We start from the raw sequence: 21,341 nt of genomic DNA, 5'->3' as shown, positions 1-21,341 counted from the left end.
TGGAGTATTTCCAGTTTTCAGTACTTTTACTTCTACTCCACTGCATACATCTCAGAGGCACATAATATATTTTTGATCTACTACAATTATTTGAACACTTTAGTTATTTGTCGATTTTGATTATTATTACAAAACATATCCCACATTAACCACTTCAACTTTGTATAGATTTCTGCTATTTTCAAAAGATTTGTATACATTTTATACATTTGAAAACTTGAAATGGGACATTCGGCATAATGAGTACTTTCTACTTTTGTTGCTTAATAGGTACATTTGTATACCAATACTTTTGTACTTTTACTCAAGTAAGTTTTGAATTTCGGACTTTTAAACAGAGTATTTCTATATTGCGGTATTGATAATTTTACAAAAAATGTACCTCAAAATTGTAAGTACAGTACTTGAGTTAGGAACTGTAGCAAGTGTTAGGATCTGTTAGGATGTTGTTAGGATGTTGTTAGCAAGCGTTAGGACTCTGTTTGCAAAAGTACTCTCTCTCTCTGATGAACATTTGATCCAATAAGAGAAGCAGAGAGAGCGAAGAGCGTTGGGAACAAACCATCGTTCGACAAATACTTCTCCCCTCCTCACACACACATTATGATTGAACGCCACCGAGACGTTTCACTTGAAGTATGTTTCTCACAGTATGTCGCACGGTCTAGACACAGTTTATTAGAAAATGTCTAGTCTGGTCCGCCAAAGTACACAATAATATCCACCCGCACTCCCCTTCACCATGCGACACAGTGAACTAGCCCCTTGTCGGTGTTGCCATGTCGGCTTATTATAAAGCGACTTTGGGGTTGCTTTTCTGTACAGTTGCTAGTAAATATTGGTAGTTGCGGGTTGCGGTTTTTTGGTCTTGTTTTTAAATGAAAGTGTGGTTGCTTATTTGGTCTTGTTTCTAAAGTGTAGTTCCTTATTTGGGCTGGTTTCTAAAGTGTAGTTGGTTATTTGGGCTTTTTAACTAATGTTGTTTAAAGCAGTGGTTCTCAAACATTTTCATGTCAAGGACCCCCAAATTAATATTATGTGTAGACCCAAATGTTAGGGTTAGAGAGAGTGGTCGCTTCTTTTGGTCTTGTTTTCATAGACCTGGTTGCTTATTTCTCTCGCAAAATCTGGCAACACTGCCCCTTGTGTATAAATACGACCGGCAGCGCAGTTCATCGTCGCTTCTGGGGGCATTGTTGAAGCAGGATGGGACAACATCACAGCTCGTGCAGACTTATTTAATTGCTATAACAATAATGGGCTTTCTTTAGCATTATAGAAAATCATAAGAAGGGTCGGTCACTTAATTAACTAACACGACATCTAGCTTAAACTAATAACGTCAGTGGCCATGATATGACGCCATAGACACATTAGATCTGCAAACAAAGCAGTCAGTTTGGTCAGGAGTCAGGACGAGAAAGAAGCTCACAAAAGAGAGGGAGAGGGAGAGATCGTCTATTTGCTCAAGAAACAAACAAAAGAAATGATTGGACTTGATAGCATTGACAAGACAACTGTATTCAATATGCATAGATGAAGATATAGCCGCTCTGATGTCTAGTTCTATAACGACAACTTGATATATTGTGTGAAATCACACGGAAGTCAGTGGAAGCTGTGCTTTTTCTTGTGAGAATCAAGCCTATTCGATGCAGCATTTATAGCCGTTAATAATAACTGCCACAGTGTCAAGTCTGATAAGGATCCGAATGTGATGACCTATTATAGCTAGCCCTCTTTATTGAGATTAGTTGTTTTATTACGGATTAGCCGTCCTATAGGGAAAGCCAAATAAGCTATCAAGTACCAAACTTGGTTGTTAAAATGCTCTTTCCACGCCAGGAAACGTTCCATGCAGGAGGAAGTAACGTTAAGCCGCGATGGCGGCTAACAGAAAGTTGTTGAGAGAAAACAACAGAAAGAAGCACCAGGCTAACGGCTAAACGCTAATAATAATAATAGTTTAATAACAGCGTATTAACGTTATTGTCTCTGTTGGAGAGGGAGAGAGAGGGAGTTGAACTGCATTTCCACCTCTTTCTGTTTCGCCGTCTCGTAATAAAGAGTTACATACTCAGTAAAATAAATAAACATTGACAGCATAACCAGCTAGCTGTCGTTAGCTAGCATGCTAGCTCGCTAGACGCCTGAAGCCAGCCACTGGTAGCGAGCAGGTTTAAGTGACAGGGGGGCAGGAGGAGGAGGTGGAGAGAGAGAGGAGGGAAGTTGACGGTTGTCAGCTTTTGTCTTATTTATTTTTACATTTTAGAATATTGTAACGATGTCAAACCCCACAACAACAACAACAACAACCACCACCACCACCGAGGCGGCCCTGTTCTTGATCAAGGACGTGAAGCCCGGATCGAAGAACTTGAACATCGTATTCATCGTGTTGGAGATAGGTGAGTTCTTCTCAACATGTCACACTGGCTGGCTGCTCTACATCAGTGTTGCCACTTGCCAGATTTTGCGAGAGAAACAAGTAACCAGGCCTATGAAAACTAGTCCAAAAGAAGCGACTATATAGGCCACATGAGCACTTTAAACCTAAATTGCATCGGCTATTTGAAAATGGCAGATCTACAAGCTCACAACGCGTTGTGAGCTTGTATATCTTCTATTTTCAAAGATACAAAATATTTTCAGAAGTGGGGGATCTGCGGACATTAGAAAACAAGCCCAAATAAGCAACAACACTTTAGAATCAAGCCCAAAAAACAGCAACCCGCAATTACCAATATTATTTACAAGCAACTTTACAGAAAAACAAGCCCAAAGTCGCTTATAATAAGCAGACATGGCAACACTGGTCACTGCTCTACATGCCTTTTTATCTCCAACTCGTTGCCCGTTTTCTTAAAGGGACAACGGTAGAATGGATATCTGTCACGCGCGCGCGTTCACGCTCACAAACTGTGTGTGTGTGTGTGTGTGTGTGTATATATGTGTGTGTGTATATATGTGTATATATATATATCTCTATCTCTATCTCTATCTCTATCTGTGTGTGTGTGTGTGTGTGTGTGTGTCTATATGTATGTATATATGTTTGTGTGTGTGTGTATGTATGTATAATATACACACAGTATAATATACAGTTTACATGCAATACACACAACCTTTTCTGCTTGAAGACTTGTTATTTGTGGTTCTCTCTTGTTAGGGCGAGTGACTAAAACGAAGGATGGCCATGAGGTGCGTTCCTGCAAGGTGGCAGACAAAAGCGGGAGCATCGCCATCTCCGTGTGGGACGAGCTTGGCAGTCTCATCCAGGCAGGGGACATTATCCGGCTGACAAGAGGGTAGAGAGGGTGTTGCACACATGCATGCTTTCTGTCATTCACAGACTGGGGCAATCCAGCAGTATTGAAATACTAGGAACTGATGAACGCTTGTTTGAAAATACAAATGGTAAATAATAACACACCTTGAGTCTTTTTTATAAGACATTCAGATGTGTATTTTTCTTGTCTGGTCCCCCAATAGGTATGCATCCATTTGGAAGGGCTGTCTGACCCTTTACACTGGGAGAGGTGGAGACCTGCAGAAGATAGGCGAGTGAGTAGCCAAGCAACAACATGGTCTATTTATATTTGTAGGAAGCTCTTGGTGCCCGTTGCCATTGGAATCTTGTGTGCCATAGCTTACTGTAAGAGCTGCACAAACCTTTTCAGCTATGACCCAGTAATATTGATCCATGCTCATTGTGACCCAGTCACCCAACCCAGTTTTATTCATAATAAGTAATGAAAATTAATGGTTTGCACTGGTGAAAACAGCCATGAGAGCATAAAGTGACATGTTTCCTTTCAGGGCAAGCACGCAACCTGCTTTGACCAAAAACTAGCCCTAAAATACCGGATTGTTCCAGCCATAGAACACGCAATGCATTTTCGTGGAGGGATTCCACTACAAATGGCAGCCTTCCATTTGTAGCACTCTGTGTATACTCACCCAATTATTAATTACTGTGACTTAACAGTTTGTATTAATGGTTCATAGGGAACAAATGTGTCGGGTTGGAGAAAGTCTTGGAAAATGGGTAAAAGATGTCATTCCTTAAAACATAATTTCAATCTAACATGACCTGACATCACAGTGAACATACGCCTTTCAATCTAGGGCTGCAACGGAACGATTATTTTCATAATCGGTTCATCTCCCAATTAATTTAGACCATAAAATGACCGTGCAATGCGTGAATGAAGTGCCACATGATCATGATGGCATTTCCTTTTTATGCCTCGTTAGGAGCACAGCCGTGGGCGGATGCATTATGTCTTAGGGTTGTCTGTATGTACGTCCATCCTATCCTCGTAAACGCGATCTCCGGACTGCCTTGAGGGAATTTCATGACATTAGGCAACACAAATGTCAGTTTGAAGTCATGGATGAACTGATTAGAAGTAGGTGGCCATTGTCACTGTGACCTCACAAAGCACATTCATGAAATTCTGTAAGTCTTCACTATGTAGGTACCGTATATGAGTCGGGTCAGACGCAGGTGTTAACTGGTTGGTGGAGGCATACAACTACCTTCCGGGATTTATAAAATGGGATTTATAAAATGGAACCAAGTATAAGTAGCACATCATCTGAAATATTTTGTAGTCCGATTATTTAATTACTAAAATGTTTATTTGATACATTTCCTGTCGACGATTATTCAATAAATAATTTCGCCCCTATTTCAATCTGTCTTTTTTTTCTTATTTTTTTTCCTTCCTGTCTCCTAGGTTCTGCATGGTGTATTCAGAAGTGCCAAACTTCAGTGAACCAAACCCAGAGCTGCTAAACCAGTCCAATCAGCAAAACAAATCTGTGAGTACCTGCCATTCCTCCAAGTTATTTTAAACTTTCGGATAACTCATTGTGATTTATGTTTTTGTATATGGTTGCATAGTACATAATGTATGGTTGCATAGTATAGCTGCTAAAAGTGCAAACCTAAATATGATGCCTTTCAGATGATTACCCTGTGACAATTTTCTACTTTGTGACCGACAGGGTAAACCAGACCAGAATAGGGGAAACTCTCCGCCTCAGAATTCAGGTACACCTGCCCCACCAGGTAAGTTGTTGAAACGAATTGGGTGTACTGTACTAACAGACGGGTAAATACAGCTGATTGGCTATTGATTACTTGTGTTTGGGAAGTGGTTGTATTAACGGTAAACTTGAAAGTGCTGTGAACTGGTGCTGGATTTAGTCTCCTTCATTAACACTGTAACAACAAAAACATCTTAGTTACATTTTATATTGTCCTGAAAGTCTCTGCTTGACAGAATTCTAGTAAGGGGAAATACTTCAAAAGTGCAGCCCACCCAAAACAAAAACCTATTTTCCATCTAACATGGGGTGCTATCTCTCCATCCAGACGGTCTCTGTCATTCTGTGTGATTTACCAAGGTTTAGATATTTTTGCTGTAGAGATGAGCGCTTCAGTGGACCTCAATGGCATTTGGTTTGTGGCTCTCATGACAGCGAGAAATGTATTTGAAAAAACCCAACGGCAACATAATTCCAGAAATCACAACACTGTCACTAGTTTCTTGTCCATGCCTCTGCAGTTTCATGAAGAACTGTTTTCTGCTGCAGTGAGCCCGACAACTGTCTTATTGGGTCTCATTCATGAGTACTGGTACGCTTCCTTTTGCGCGGAGATACAGGAGGGGTGCAACATTTAATTGATTATAAAAAAGTATCTATTCTAATAAAAATAGTTGCCCGTTGTAAGCTTACCCTAGCTACTTTTGCAGGGCTTCAGACTACTTGATTCAGTTGATTATAAAAAAATAAAATTTCACAATGATTTGTTGATGTGCACATACAAAAATGCAGAAAATAACTTACTCAATTAACCTGATAAAGTAATCGATAGTATAATTACCAACTATAGATTTTTACAGGCATAAATGTACAGTCAATAACAATGAGGTAGATCACTGCAACTCTCGAGTTGTCACTTTTTTCATATTGTATCTCCACAGGTAACGGTGCCATGCAACCATTTGCCAACAACAACAACAACGCCCCATCCGGTGCACCCCGTGACTCCACCTTTGGGGGTGTAGGGCGACCCAATGGTCGGTCGCCTGGCAACGGTGCACCCCCAGTAACTGCTACTGGACCTCCTACAACAGCAACTAAACCCTCGGTTACCATTAGCAACGGCAGGGACCCACGTCGTGCCAAAAGATAAAATTGGGTTTGGGGGGGTGGTCGTCATGTGGAGAATCTACTTCTCCCATTTATTCCTCCCTTCCTCTTTGTAGCCCTTCAGCCCTCACTACTTTCACAGCCAAAACCGGCTTTCACAACAATTAAATAAACGATAGGCTTCTAGTACGAGTATTTTTTTATTTTATACAATCTAACCGTAGTAAAATGTGTCATTTGTTGAGTATAGTGCTAGTAGGGCTATCGGGTAGCAGCACAGTGACTAATTCTGACATACCACCTGACACGCTCATGGAACTGGTTGAACTGTCAAGTTTTTGGCATGGTCTTATGGCCAGCCTTCTCCCAGCCCGCCTCCTCCTCTCCCTCCCAATTTCCCACTGCAAATTGTCAGTTCTGTGCCAGTGTTATGCCTGATTTATACTTGGTTGCACTGTGTGTAGCACACAAAATAGCCGATCTACTCATAACACCCCGCATCGCGTTGTGAGCATGTAGATCAGCTATTTTTGGTGCACGAGACCAGCGTACAACCAAATATAAATTAGGCGTTACAGTATCACTCCAACGCCCCATCCCTGTTTTTATTCTCTGAAACTATACACCCTACTTGAACACTTGATGCACTTTTCTTCTCTTAATTTATAGCGGAAAAAAACAAACCTTCGCTGTCATTTGATTCAGGAAATAATTTCTGCTTTTTTGGTGGAAAACAAGGCCTTAAGTAGGTGAAAATGAGCTCTTGGACTGAATGCACAAGCGAAACTCTTCTAAAGGGTCTTCCCTCTTTGAACCAAATCGTATCAGAAGTGACTCTGTGAAAGGAAAGGTGATAGTTTTGAATTTTTAACAACTGGTAGGTAGCTTAGAATTAGGTTCAACGGTTTTCATGTTTTTCTTTTTTTTTTGCCTCCCCATTTGCCTTCAGTTTTGAATGATAGCCTTCATGAAGCTGGGACCACTTAAGAACTACTGGCAAAGGGGTTCACCAAATAAATTTTACAATAATTCTGCTGCCAATGTGGGTTTTCTGTAGTTTGTTTGACATAGTCCCATTGCGTTTTCCTCGACTGAACTGAAGTCTCAGCAGCTGAACAAGTAACAGACTGGAGACAAAATATACATACATTTTGAATGGCAAGCCACACAAAGGGATGCAATCACACTGTTGTCCACAGTTAAATCTGTGTGGTGACGTAAAATATTTGTTCATAAATGGCTTTTATGGATTGGGGTTTGCTGCCGTGTTCTGCACAGAGCTACAGAGGGCATACATGTGGAGGGGACAGACAGAGCTGGGACAACAGCTTGTGGATAGACTCTTTTCGCTGAATGTCAAGGAGTCAAGTGGTTGGGCCTTTCAGGTGCAACCGTTTTGTAATGTTTTGAAGCACAAGCACCAACATTTTCTTGGCAGAACTACTGGCTGATTCAGTGTGTCCCAGGAGAGAACCAGTCATGTGATATTTCATTCCACACTGCCATCTAGTTTAATAAATGTGAACTACACTAGCATACATTTTAGACGTCTTGTGACAAGCTACAACACTTGCAACAAGCTACAACGATGATGTGTGACTGGTAACTGTCCATGTTGAACGTGCATTATGTTGCAAATATACAGAATTATCTCATGTGGAACAGGTAGCCTTATAGATTTATACAGATCCCTAACTTTCCCTCAACAGCATACTGGGGAAGAACTACAGAATATAGTGTAGCCTATTAGAAACCATCCAAAGTGACTGAATTCCCTTGAAGATATTTGTTAGCGTTGTGGTCCGCATTTTGAAACCGTGTATTGCAAATGATCCATATAACCCACATTACCCCATATCCTTTGTTGCACCAAGACATTATGGCTGGATGTGTATGCACATGTTGCCTTATTTCTGACCAAGCTGTTACCTCATTGTACTGTATCCATATGGGCAGAGATTCAAACTCTATAATCCAGGCTATTTCAAATTAAACTTATGATAAACATATTAACAATATCATTTTAAACTCCTTCTAATGAAATTATGCACACATTTTCTGCGATTAAATAATCATTGCCTCGATCAGGTCTTTTTACTTATACTCTGACGGATTTGAAAATAAGTACACACTAGGAAATGTTCCTATAACATTTTAACACCACTACATGTGATGTTTGGAGTGACATCTATACCAGATAAAGGAGAGAATACAGAAACTTCTCTGCCTACTAGGTCAGGTCACATGACAAGCCACCTGGTCATAATAAACTAACTGAACCCAGTACAATCTGATGTTCCCATACATTACACAACATGGAATTGGACATAGTAATGTACTAAGACATATATCAAAATAACATGTAATGCACATTTCATAGTACATATATATTAATGACTTAAACCCTATACTTACTTGACCGTAGTCTCCCCCAGGGCTCTATACTAGGTCTGCTAGCATTTCCCTCCACACCAAATGTCTTCACTGAAAATACCCCAAAACAAATCCAGCATAATAAATATGAATAAAAGGAGTACACCTTTTTTTAATTCCAACTTATGTAGAGAATAGAATGATTAAAACATTTGAAACTTTTGACTCATCTTTAAAAGTGGCAACAGCAATAGACCAATATGGGAATTCATGTCCAATTACTGTATATACTTCATTGTATAAAGAATAGCACATTTTAGTGTTGGAGCCTATAATGCGTTAGAGCCTATAATGACATGTCCAAAATAGAGCTGAAAATAGGAACCAACTAGAAAAAGTGCTCCTCGGAGCACAGGTCTCCGCCAGGTCAGGTAGGTTATTGTGGGGCAGCAATGTTCAGAATTTGCCAATCAGGATGGAATATGAAAAATCGGACAGAACCATCTTGATCACTTGACTATAGAGATAATGGGTACCGATTTGCATGATTGGACAACATTTGTAGGAGTAATATAAAAAAGAAAAGTGTTGCAAAAATCGGCCTCCTGGTGGCGCTATAATAGGGCAATGTTAAAAGAGTGGCATTTGTTCTTCAACGTAGTCCGAATGTGCGTGCAAAGTGTCACCGCAATCGGACGCTGCGTTCATGATTTGTGGCATTTCGTTCAAAACGGGCCACTCCTGCAAACTTTAGATGTCAATGTTAGCCAATCAGGATGGAATATGAAAAATTAAACGGATCCATCTTGATCACATGACTATAGAGATCATGTGTACCGCTTTGCGTGAAATTTAGATAAATTCTGAAGGCTTACATCAAAACATTTGTTTTACATAAGTCGGCCTCCTGGTGGTGCTACGAAAGGCAAATGTGAAAAAAGCAGGGCAGATGTTTTTTCTTGGCCTCCAGGGAGTGTGCGTGCAAAGTTTCACGCAGATCGGTACAGCTATAGTTCAAAATACAAATCGGCCTTTTATAGCGCCACCATGAGGCTGATTTGAAACATTTAAAGTGGCATTTATTCCTCGGCCTAGTGTGGGAATGTGCGTGTGAAATCTCACGGAAATCGCAAGCTGCGTTCATGATTTGAGCCATTTTGGTGAAAACTGAGCAATCCTGCAAACTTTGGAAGCCAACCTTAGCCAATCAGGATAGAATATGGAAAATTGGACAGATCCGTGTTGATCACATGACTATAGAGATACTGTGTACTGAATTGCGTGATGTTTGGATAAAATCTGTAGGAGTACTGTCAAAAAATGTGTTTTGCAAAAAGCGGCCTCCCGGTGGCGCTATAACAGGTCCATGTGAAACATTTGGGGCAGAGGTTCTGCTCTGGCATCCAGGCAGTGTGTGTGCACAGTTTCGCTGCGATCAAGCCAACGGTGCCAGAGATTAGCTGTACACAAAATGACAGAATGACGGACGGACGGACGGACGGACAGGGGGTAAAACATACTCTCGCCATGCCTTTCGGCCTGGTGGAGACAATAAGGATATCACAACAGACATAGAGAGAACAGCAATTCATGAACAAAGATGGAAATAAAGCCCAAAGCTAGCCTATACCAGTGAAAGCTACCGAAAAGACTAAAGATGAAGGTTTTGATTTAACCACTTCCCACCATGTTGGACTTTGTGTCTCTTCTCAGTATATTACATTAGTGGTCTTGCATGTTATGACAACCTTAATGTTGAAAGATTTCCCTGTGCGTGGATGGTCATAGTAGACAAGTCGGATAGTTGACCATCACCATCTACTGTATTATTATGCCTGTATGATTATGTCCCTCATGATAAAATTAGCAATATATTATATATATATATATAAATTCACTGTTGTTCGCTTACATTTCAAGTAGTTTTATTTGTCATTCAGCCATATAAATGAATAAAGGTCTTATATTAAATACAGACGAACTATAAGGAGTTTTTTCAAGTCCAGTGTATGTGTACAACAATAATGCAGTCAACACACAGGTGGGTGTGCTTGCGTGCGTGCTTGTGTGTGTGTTCAGTCTATATTTGTCCTGCAACAGTGGTATTACCATTTTCACTGTAGTCTGTAGGCTTATTGGCTTATCTGTTGCCTCAGTCACTAGTGTATTATTGTTGTATATGTACACTGAACTTGAAGAAACACCTTACCGTTCACCTGTATTTATATGGCTGAATGACACAAAAACGTGTGTGTGTGTGTGTGTGTGTGTGTGTGTGTGTGTGTGTGTGTGTGTGTGTGTGTGTGTGTGTGTGTGTGTGTGTGTGTGTGTGTGTGTGTGTGTGTGTGTGTGTGTGTGTGTGTGTGTGTGTGTGTGTGTGTGTGTGAGAGAGAGAGAGAGACCATTTGCAGGTACTAATGCCAGAATGTTATACCTTACAGTATTTGTTTATCTTGTTTTGCCTGCTGTCACTGCTATGACACCTGTTCTTATTCCAAAACCACAATTCCCTCAAAAACTTAATTTACTGCTGTTTATAATGCCAGAATCGACACATAATAGCACTGCAACAGTTAATTCAGGAACTGGAGTCAAAACTGCAATTTCTCTCAATCACATGATAGATCCAATAGCTTATTTATTTAAGCCAAACTTCCCTTCCCAGTAACCAGTTATATAAACCCTGTAACCTTTTGATGCACATACCATACTTGTGACATTGGAAGTGTTGCAGGAAGTGTGATGGTAGAAACTCGTGGCAACAGAGATGCAAGTCATCATGAGCTAAGAACTTCCTCTAAAGAATTTCTCTTTGACTATTTTGACTGTATATTCACAAGATCAGTATTATATAGAGAAGTGGTTCCAGATGTATATGCATTAGGCTGTAGACCCCCATTTGAAAATATTTTGTGCCAGGTACCCCAATAAGAGAAGATTTTTCTTGTTAGAGTAGATTTAGTACAGAATTCTACAACAGTGTCTATATTGTAGGTATGGGCATAACAGTGGATAGAGTGAAATCTATACATGTACAACTTATAGCTGGTGAAATACAAAATTCGTCATTTTGTTGGGGACCCCTGGAACCACTGAAGTACAGTAATGTACTCTGATTCTGATTGTTTTGATCACAATGAAAGGTCTTATTTGATCAGAAGACGTATTCTAGAAAATGGGCAGCATACCATAAACAGGATCCTTTGATACAACTGAATTTATTTATATGAGTATAGTTTATCAGTTTCTCTTTCGGCTTTGGTGAGACAAACAGTAATCTCATGACAGAAGCAAACAGTAATCTCATGACAGAAGCAATGTGGCTCAGGGTACTTTCACTTGGAAATATTGTGCTTTGTTTTCTTTATACGGAAACATTGTGGTTGGATTGTTTTTGTGTGTTTCTGACCAATCCTGCTATAATAACCAGAAATACTATTTTGCGTACTCTCAAAATATTTCCTACTCACTTACTGTAAGATATCCATAAAACATCATTATTAGGTGTTTCTTCAGTTTCATCTACCAGGGATTTGTTTAAGAGAAGGAAAAAAGTTAAAACCAAAACAGAAAATGTTCTAAAATATTGAATCATGGTTAACCACATGAAAGATAGTGGTAGCAATTAGGGAGCAGAGACTTGGGACTGTAATATATTTCTTAATATTTCAGTGTATGTAAACTTCAGAACAGAAGTATTTCAAGCTCTAATTTTCACCAATTGTTAAACTGTTGTTACCCATAAAATATATTTATCCCTGTGGCAATTGCAGTGTATTGTGATGATAAGAACAACAAGTAATTCCAATAATGCTTTGGTTATTGACAATACAAATACATACAATTGGGCTTTAGTACTTAAAGTTGAAACCCTATTCTTAGTTGACCGGGGTCCCGCAGGGATCTACACTAGGTCCGCTTCCCTCTACACCAAATCTCTTCATCAAAAATAAACAATTTACATTATGTTGGTTGTGACGCTTTGTGAGCTTGTTTATTATTATTTTTGCCAAATGTTCGCCCCCAGAATAGGGACTTTATGGTTCATGTGGTGTGAGTGTGTACATATTATGCAAATGTGGAAACATGGCTAGTGTCGGGAGGGGGGTGTACACATACGTGTGGTTCCCTGTCTGCTTGTGACAGACATACAAGCTGGTATTTGTAAAGAGGACTCCACAATGACGGGTGAGAATTTTTCATTCTCAATTTTAAGGATTTTAATGACTAAAGTAATATTGTATTTTCATGAGGATATCATATTGGATTTAATTATACCTCATGTACTGTGAATATACACAGTATTTTACATAATTGTAATTGCTTGTAGTGCTGTTTACTATTTATTAATACGTTATTTATCTTGGTGAAATATGTTTTATGATTATGATACATTTTATAAAGTTTCTAAATAAAATAAAATACTTTGTTAAGGTCTAAGAAATTATATCAGCACTCAACATTTTAATGATATGTGTCCTTTAAGAGCACTATAAATGAAGCTACGTTATATGTTCAGCTTATTGTTAGTGAGGCCAAAAATGTATGTCCTCTTTTTTAAACAATAAACACCACACTGTTATTTGGCTATAGTGTTGCTACTGTAACAACACCATATTCTCCATAAAAAGCACATTAAAGCAGCACCATGTAACCTTTTTTTAATGAATAAAATGTAATTTTGTCCAATCTATATGGTGTATGTTAATACAATATAACTTATACAATTGGGGTGGTTGTATTTTGTCTCTCTGCTCTTCTGAGACATTTACATCGTGTTAAAGGTCACGTCTCACCTAGACACACAGGATCTGACACGAAGATTCAATTTATCCCCTGAGCAAGCAGGAATGCTTTATTAGCTCAATGGTACACATTTCAGCACTTGCGCAGGAAACCAGGTTCAAATCCGGGGTAGAAGAGGAAGGTTACATAGTGCTGCTTTAAAAACACATTTACGTGTTCAGTTTGGGAGACCCCTCATTTATTTTGAATTTCAGCATGACATAATGTAGTCAGTGCTTAATGTGGTATGTATGATGTGAAAATATTTGTATTTGTAACAAAACGTTTTAATATAACATCTGATATGCTTAGAATGACATTTTGCGAGCTTATCAAAATTCCCCAAAAGAGTTGAATAATACTTTTCACTGGCGTCCTCTGACTAAAATGTACTATTTATCTCTCATTTTCAGACCCCAACACATCTAACTTCATCATTGATGACTTTGGTAGCATCTACTATGATCTCAACATCACCTATAGTAATGATTCATTCATCCTTGACCCTGTCACCCAGCCCTGTGTGGTCATGTCCATCTCTGATGTCATCATGGCTGTTGTCTGCGCCTTCTATGTACTCATCTTCCTGCTGGCGATCCCTGGAAACCTTGTAGTGGCTCTGGTGATTGGCCTCAGCCAGTACGCGTTGTCCTCCTCGGATCTCTACCTTCTCCACCTGGCTATAGCAGACATCCTGCTGGCCCTCACCCTCCCCTTTTGGGCCACTTCCGTTACTCTGGGCTGGGTGTTTGGAGATGCCATGTGCAAAATAACAAGCATTCTGCAAGAGCTTAGTTTCTACGCTAGCATTCTCTTCCTCGCTTGCATCAGTGTGGACCGTTACCTGGTGATTGTGCGGGGAATGGAAGCACGTAAGACAAGCCGACGCCTAGCCAGCACGGGAGTGTGTGTCTTCGTCTGGTTCACTGGAGGTCTGCTGTCCCTGCCGGGACTGTTCAATTCATCCTTCGTCCCCAGTGGCGGTCAGCACGAAGTGTGCGCCGAACTCTTTGACCCCAGCAGCGCTGACGAGTGGAGGTTGGCTACCAGAGGCCTGCGCCACACCCTGGGATTTGTTCTGCCATTGGTCATCATGGCCGCCTGTTACGGAGTGACCATCAAGCGTCTCCTTCGCACCCGAGACGGCTTCCAGCGGCAACGTGCCATGAGAGTGGTCGTGGCGGTTGTAGTTGCCTTCCTCCTCTGTTGGACGCCCTACCACTTGGCAGTGATTGCGGACACCTTTCTCAGGGCAAAGATAGTGGCGTTCAACTGCGCCACGAGGAACGCGGTGGACAGGGCCATGTTTGCGACCCAGAGCCTGGGCCTGCTTCACAGCTGCGTCAACCCAGTGCTGTACGCCTTCGTTGGGAAGAAGTTCAGGAAGAGGTTTGTGCAAATGCTGAGGAAGACGGGTGTGATCAAGAGAGCTTCGGCGACCAGGCCCAGCAAGTCCAACAGGTCCTCACTGTCATCAGAAATCACACTCACAGTTATGTGAGTGCACCAAATGGTGTCTGTCTCAGTTTATTTTGTGTTTTACATTTGCTATATTTTTGCAGGGCGCCTCTGCTGATTTGGACAAATGCAATTGAGATCACTATCGGCCATAGACCATAGAGAATGTGGCACAGAATTGGCAACAGAATTAATTGTATTACATTTCTTGAATACTGTTTCCCCTAATTGTCTTAATGAGGACCTTGATTCATCATGTTTTACTGTATCTAATGCAATGTCTTATGTATTTTGTGTTTTATATTATTTTCTTTAAAGGTTGCTATGCCATAATTACTGCAATTATTTCCATTGAGAGTATTCATTCATACACTGCCTTATGAAGACCGCTATGGTTAAAATGTGTTGCATGCTTAGTACTTAGTACTATTTTCTCCCCAATTTTGTCACTTCCAATCCCCCAACTGTTGGCCTGGGGAGTTTGTTTTCTTTATTTATTTAACCTGGCAGGCAATCAAGAAGAAAGTAGGGAGTACCATCTGCCTCCTCTAGCCACTTCCTTTCACCAGAGAGTGAGGAGTTTCACTGGCAGGGTGTGACAGGTGCAGAGGTTCACTAACCTCACTCCGTCAAATGGAAGAAGCTTGCGACACACATTTTGTTTCACAGCGTACTTGCATCTGAGACTCCGGGCGCAGAATCGATGACAGACGGAGTTTCATTTTTTCAAGCTACTAGGCAGGTGATTGGATAATCCCGCCCCTAGCAGCCGCTGATTGGTTCGAATGCGCAGCAGTTCGGGCAGCTTTACTCTGTGAGCAATCCCAGACCCTCCTTCCTGAAACCAAATGCAAATGAGATTTCCGGAGGGAGGGGGGGTTTACCAGGCTAGAGGTTCACACTATCTCCCCCAGATCCCCTCCACTGATCAGACACCCCGACCAACCAGTAGGAGTCGCTAGTGCAGCAACAAGGAAACTTCCCATCCCACCCACAAACACTGCAGGTTTTCATCATTGCGGCCGACCAAGCCCGAGCTGCCAGGTATTGAACCCTAGTGGCTGCAGTGGTTTGCCACCCAGACTCACGCCCCTTGTCGAACACCTTGCCTGTTTTTGAGTTGAAGATGTTCCGCATGTAAAAAAATTGTTGTTGTTGATGTTTTTGTGAGTGTTACTTCATTATTAAATGTCATGTACATTTTTCTTTTTTCCATCTTGTATAAAAGGTAGTTTGTGAACCCTAGCATCCTTATTCTGTGCATGTCATAATAGGAAAACATTCAGTGAAAATAGGTGAACATTCAGCAAAAATAGCCAATCTACAACCTTGTAGGTATAATTATTTCGCTAGCATGATGACAATAGCATTTTAGTGGTTAAATGGGTGATGAGCTGATCATGATTCAGTTTGTTTATATCATGCACACCAAACAGGAAATAGAAAGGCATCATTTCATCAGTTAATAATAATAATGAACTTTATTTGTATAGCACCTTTTGTATCAAACGTCAATTTCGATACGTATCGAGTATCGTGACACCCTTAATATATATATATATATTTATATATATACAGTATATCAACAACAACAGTAGGCCCTGTGTTCATCAGGCATGTGGCACAACCTACTATGTACGGTATGCAATCGCTGCATGGTGGCACAGACATCCAGGATCCAAAAACAAATTTTCATGTAAGCGCACAGGCATCCATGCGCACACTTCACAAAAGGGTTGGGTGAAGTTGAATATAAATAGGAGGGTGTGGTAATTAATCTGTATGTTCTCATCATCACATTACTTGTCTAATACTGTACCTCTCATGCACAATGATGCATCACAAGGGAACTGTCCACTTTGAGCTCTTGGTTAAAGATAGAAGACAAAGTTATCAATGGAGCTGGTGAAAGGGAAGCTCGTCAGCAAGCCATGCCTTCTCCACATAATGGATCACCAGGTCCATGCTGTGGAGAGGAACAGAGAGAGAGAGAGAGAGAGAGAGAGAGAGAGAGAGAGAGAGAGTTGTATATACTGTATATGAATGATGAATGAAAGATGTCAATAAATACTTTTTGCAACTGAATCTTAAGCATAACCAGATGTATGCACTATTGGCATAGCATGTAGAAAAGAAAAGATCTGTACACCACTGTATATATCCCATTGGCAAAATGTATTTCAAGCGCTAAGGCTCTTCCTTAGAGTTAGACTCTCAAACACTTCATCCAGCACCTTACCTAGTATGTTTAGGATGTGAGTGTCCTTTGCACTTTTCTCTACTTGCATGCCATTTTATTATGCAACAGCAGCTTCATTACTGAATGACTCTTTAACTCTCTGTAGTCTGTACTGTGAATTAGGTAGCAATGCAATGTCAAATTGAAAATGTGCATTAACTATAAACCTGTACAAGTACAGTTAAGGGGCTATTTTATAGCCAATCTACTAAATTGTCCAATAATCCAATAATATTGGTCAGACAGTGAACCCAAAAGCATGATGTTATAAACTACGCAATTAATAGGACCGAATCCAGATGTAGCAGCTCCTAGAATAATTCACTTAAAATATTGTATTGTATGTTTTTTTTTTAATATATATATTTAGTTAATTTCAGTAATCTTTATAACTTTGACATTAGTCTAATAATTTGTTATTAATATGCTGAGCAAATTTCAGTAAATGCAATGAGTACCATTCATACAATTGTGACTTATAGCATCATATGTTTATAGAATATAAAGAAATTCATAATACAATCATGCATTGTATTCACCTCTACAGGGAGATTTGGTTGAAGATATAAATGTTTCTATTGTTCAGACTTGTTCTCAGCCCACACCAGAGTACATCCCTGTGGGCTGAAATATAGAACAGTGGTATCCAAGCAACTGCATGTTCATTACTGAATGTAAAATGAATTTCTAGAATAATTGCGTTATATTTAGATCAATAATATGTGTTTAAACAAGAGTTTTTTTTTACAAGACTGCTTTAATTTCCTGTCAAATGGAAGGCAAACAGCCAATAAAAACGGATTGCTTTTTGTAGCTTAATTAGTATCTTTCTTTATCAGTCCAGGCTGTTCCCGTTGTGCCTATAACAATAATTATATCCTATACTTTAAGTAAATAATTGAAGAAGCCATCTTGGCAATCTTTCACATGTTGGAATGTGGCATCATTCCTGCAAAAACAGGAGGGCAATGAAAGTGGAATTTCCTTTTAACCACTTAACCACAAAAAGCATATCGGTCGGATCGTCGAATCACCAATCGGACCGATATGCCCATATATGGGCATTCCATATAGGGGCATAGACTGATGACAGGCATAGACTGATGACAGGGATCTCCATTTATGGGCCTACAAGGGACAAGGACTGACAGATACAGAGATGTCCATATATGGGCATAAAAGTGACACAGGCAGACTGACAGGTGACAATGGATAGCCTACAATAAAACGAGTATTGCATAGCCGGGTGGGGCATGCTCTCCCAACTTGCATCATTCCCGACTTGCAGAGTAGGCCGGTGCTGGTCTAGTAATCTAAAAGAGAAATGTATATGCTTATCACATAGAGACAAACCTGATCTGGATATTATGGGTTCAGATCCATCTTGTGTGAGATATGATGTCATCGCCTGTCTACATATTCTATCCTGTCTCTCTTCACTGTGCTATCAAAGAAAACACACACACACCTAGTTGACCGGGGGTCCATTTCCATGGCCCCTTCCTGTTTTCACGCTGCACTGAATATCTTCACCTGAAGACAAGCTCACAACACATCACAATGCGATGGGTTGTGGGCTTGTAGATCTGCTATTTTCACCAAAAGGTAACCCCAGAATAGGGATGCTAGGTTTGTGTGTACTACAGTGCATTCTACATCCTTTTTTCATGCTCTTCTTTTATAATCACATATAGGTCTATATGGTGCAGGCAAGCACAAATTGAGACATGGGGGTCTTTAGCCTCTGACCTTGTGCCCTCGGATTCGAGGGCACTTAGGGAAAATTCTATCAAATAAATGATGGGAATTGATAGGCTAGTAATAGGTTCTCTAACGTTTTCATGTCAAGGACCCCCAGTTTGGTATTCGTCCGTGGACCGCAGACCCCCATCTAAAAATATTTTGTGCCAGGAACCCCCTGAAGAGAAGATTGTGTAAAATAAAATCGGAATTATTCAAAATCTTTCACATAATTTCAAGATTTTTCTAAATCTTTCAAAAGTAGCAGATCTGCAAGCTTGCAAGGTGTTGTGAGCTCATAGATCTGTATAAAATAGGTTACTGATTTTGATGCTATTAACATATTTTACTGGGGGACCCCCTGGAACCCCTTCAAGGACCCCTGGGGGTCCCCGGACCCCACTTTGCCACCGGGCAAGTAGTGTCCACTTTAAAATACACCTTCATATCAATTTAGAAATGACTCCACATCCCCCTCCCCCTCCCAAATATGTCTAAATCAATCAATCAAGGAATCAATCAACTGTGCATCTTGTCTGGACTTGTCCCACTTGACAAGAAAAGCACCACATCGACTGGTTGTGGTGAATGATAACTCAGGTAGGTGCTGTTTTAATTATGAAATCAAAACAATTTTTATGTTATATCCGTTAAAATACCAGTCAGGAAGGACTGGGCTGTAATGTAGGCTAGACTAGTGGGCTTTAGCAACTTCCAAGCAATCATAGCCTAGTCTAGCCCCTATGGAACCTCTCCCTCCGCTAAGTAGCTCCGAGATGAGGTCCCTCGTTAATTCCTGCCGGATGCGGTCGACATTTTCGCACATTTTCCAGTTTTACATGTTTCTTACCCCTTTCTGCACATCGTATCCAAAAAGCAAAGCAATTGCGCCACTCTCTCAGATGTTTTAAGTTCTAGCGGAACATAACAGCTTCCAACGTGTTGAAGAAAGTATTTAATTTGCATCGGATTTCATCCGGTTCCATAATATTTTGCATTAGAAGATGCAATTCAACATTTGACCAGTAGGGTAATCAGTAATGTTATCTCTACGGGCGCAACTCTTGCGCAATGTCTTAAAAACATGGAACCGGATGAAAACCGAGGCAAATTAAATACTTTCTTCAACACGTTGGAAGCTGTTATGTTCCGCTAGAACTTAAAACATCTGAGAGAGTGGCGCAATTGCTTTGCTTTTTGGATACGATGTGCAGAAAGGGGTAAGAAACATGTAAAACTGGAAAATCTGCGAAAATGTCGACCGCAGCCGGCAGGAATTAACGAGGGACCTCATCTCGGAGCTACTTAGCGGAGGGAGAGGTTCCGTAGGGGCTAAGCCTAGTCTAATTAATTCTGGAGGTGCGAACAGGTCGGGAGAGCAGTGTTGCCATGTCCGCTTATAAACGACTGTGGGCTTGTTTTTTTTCTGTAAAGTTGCTTGTAAATATTGGTAGTTGCGGGTTGTGTTTTTTTTGGGGGCATGTTTCTAAAGTGTAGTTACTTATTTGGGCTTGTTTCCTAATTTTGGTAAAACACGTGGTTCTCAAACATTTTCATGGCAAGGACTCCCAGATTTATTTGTCCGTGGGCCCCCATCTAAAAATATGTTTACGGAAATCTGATACGGACCCCCGTATCAGATTTGTGTTGTTATAATGTCTCAAAAATATTCCAATTTATTTTTATTTTCTAGTGAGCTTGTAGATCGGCTATTTTCAAATGGCCGAAATGGGCTGAAGTGCTTAATGTATGTTTTATAATAATAATCTAAATCTAACTAGGCCTATACTAAAGTTTTCAAATAATTGTAGTGGAGTAAAAGTAGGCTACAATATGTGCCGCTGAGATGTAGTGGAGTAGAATTAAAAGTACAGAACATTGGAAATACTCCAGTAAAGTAAAAATACCTCAAAATTGTACTTAAGTACAGTACTTGAGTAAATGTACTTAGTTACTTTACATCGCTGGTATTGATAGAGGTACATAGTAAACATTTTGTTTTGTTCGGCTTTTCCCATATACGCATTGGTAATAGTAGGCCTAATTCAAAAAAGCAAAAAGTAAACGTATAACTATAATAATTTTAAAAAAGGGTAAAAAGTTGACAAGATAACCGTTTTGACCATTCTAATTATGCATAAGTTTGACTACTTGAGCTGTTTAGTGTTGTTATTTTAACAATAAGTGTGCATGAAGACATGCACACTGACCATACCATCATTCACTTGATATGAATACACTGAAAGCTTTGTTTTCTTTTATTTCCTCCATTCAGATTATGTCTTCTTATCTGTGATTTAGTTTTTGTCAGAGAAAGTACTTTAATATATATATATTTTTTAATTATTTTAATCTATATGGCAAACCCTGAATTTAGTGTTGGATCATCATCCATACCAGTAGCAACTTTTCTGCAAGCACCAGCCATTTTATACCTTTATATTGACCACTTAAACTTAAACCATATTGTGTTGTTTGCTGGGGTCCTATACTATTTCAACTCTATACCAAATATTTTTGTGTACAGGTGTGTGTGTGTGTGTGTGTGTGTGTGTGTGTGTGTGTGTGTGTGTGTGTGTGT

The 21,341-nt window shown here is 40.1% G+C and overlaps 2 protein-coding genes and 1 long non-coding RNA gene across 4 annotated transcripts; 2 read left to right on the top strand and 1 right to left on the bottom strand.

Annotated features, from left to right (window-relative positions):
• The first annotated feature begins 1,193 nt into the window (after window positions 1-1,193).
• LOC308073707 (SOSS complex subunit B2-like) lies at window positions 1,194-7,206 on the top strand. The gene is made up of 6 exons (XM_080412779.1): window positions 1,194-2,408; window positions 3,170-3,308; window positions 3,493-3,564; window positions 4,743-4,827; window positions 5,014-5,077; window positions 5,997-7,206. Exons 1-6 carry the CDS (start codon window positions 2,285-2,287, stop codon window positions 6,206-6,208), a joined length of 696 nt encoding a protein of 231 aa, XP_080268905.1. The 5' UTR covers window positions 1,194-2,284; the 3' UTR covers window positions 6,209-7,206.
• On the bottom strand, window positions 6,693-10,794 carry LOC308073708. Its single transcript, XR_013932029.1, has 2 exons — window positions 10,103-10,794; window positions 6,693-8,938 (listed from the first exon to the last, which is right to left on the bottom strand). It is a non-coding gene; the product is annotated as an uncharacterized lncRNA (long non-coding RNA).
• LOC308073706 (C-X-C chemokine receptor type 1-like) lies at window positions 10,794-15,982 on the top strand. 2 transcript variants are annotated; one of them, XR_013932028.1, is made up of 3 exons: window positions 10,794-12,726; window positions 13,737-15,391; window positions 15,676-15,982. XR_013932028.1 is itself a non-coding variant. In XM_080412778.1 (2 exons), exons 1-2 carry the CDS (start codon window positions 12,720-12,722, stop codon window positions 14,822-14,824), a joined length of 1,095 nt encoding a protein of 364 aa, XP_080268904.1. In that variant the 5' UTR covers window positions 10,794-12,719; the 3' UTR covers window positions 14,825-15,982. The 2 variants fall into 2 exon arrangements, 1 of the variants encoding a protein (XP_080268904.1); XM_080412778.1 differs by having other exon boundaries at window positions 13,737-15,982.
• Window positions 15,983-21,341: the final 5,359 nt, after the last annotated feature.

Source organism: Gymnoscopelus braueri, assembly GCF_963280865.1.
Source record: "Gymnoscopelus braueri genome assembly, chromosome: 18".
NCBI lineage: Eukaryota > Metazoa > Chordata > Actinopteri > Myctophiformes > Myctophidae > Gymnoscopelus > Gymnoscopelus braueri.
Note: the sequence above shows the minus strand (reverse complement) of the source record. Positions and strands in the feature narration are given on the sequence as shown.

Excerpts from the sequence above, each read along its gene's own strand:
- LOC308073707 (XM_080412779.1), top strand. The coding sequence starts at position 2,285 with ATGTCAAACCCCACAACAACAACAACAACAACCACCACCACCACCGAG. Across the intron at positions 3,309-3,492 it reads ATTATCCGGCTGACAAGAGG|GTATGCATCCATTTGGAAGG; the intron begins GTAGAGAGGGTG and ends GTCCCCCAATAG. Across the intron at positions 5,078-5,996 it reads AGGTACACCTGCCCCACCAG|GTAACGGTGCCATGCAACCA; the intron begins GTAAGTTGTTGA and ends GTATCTCCACAG.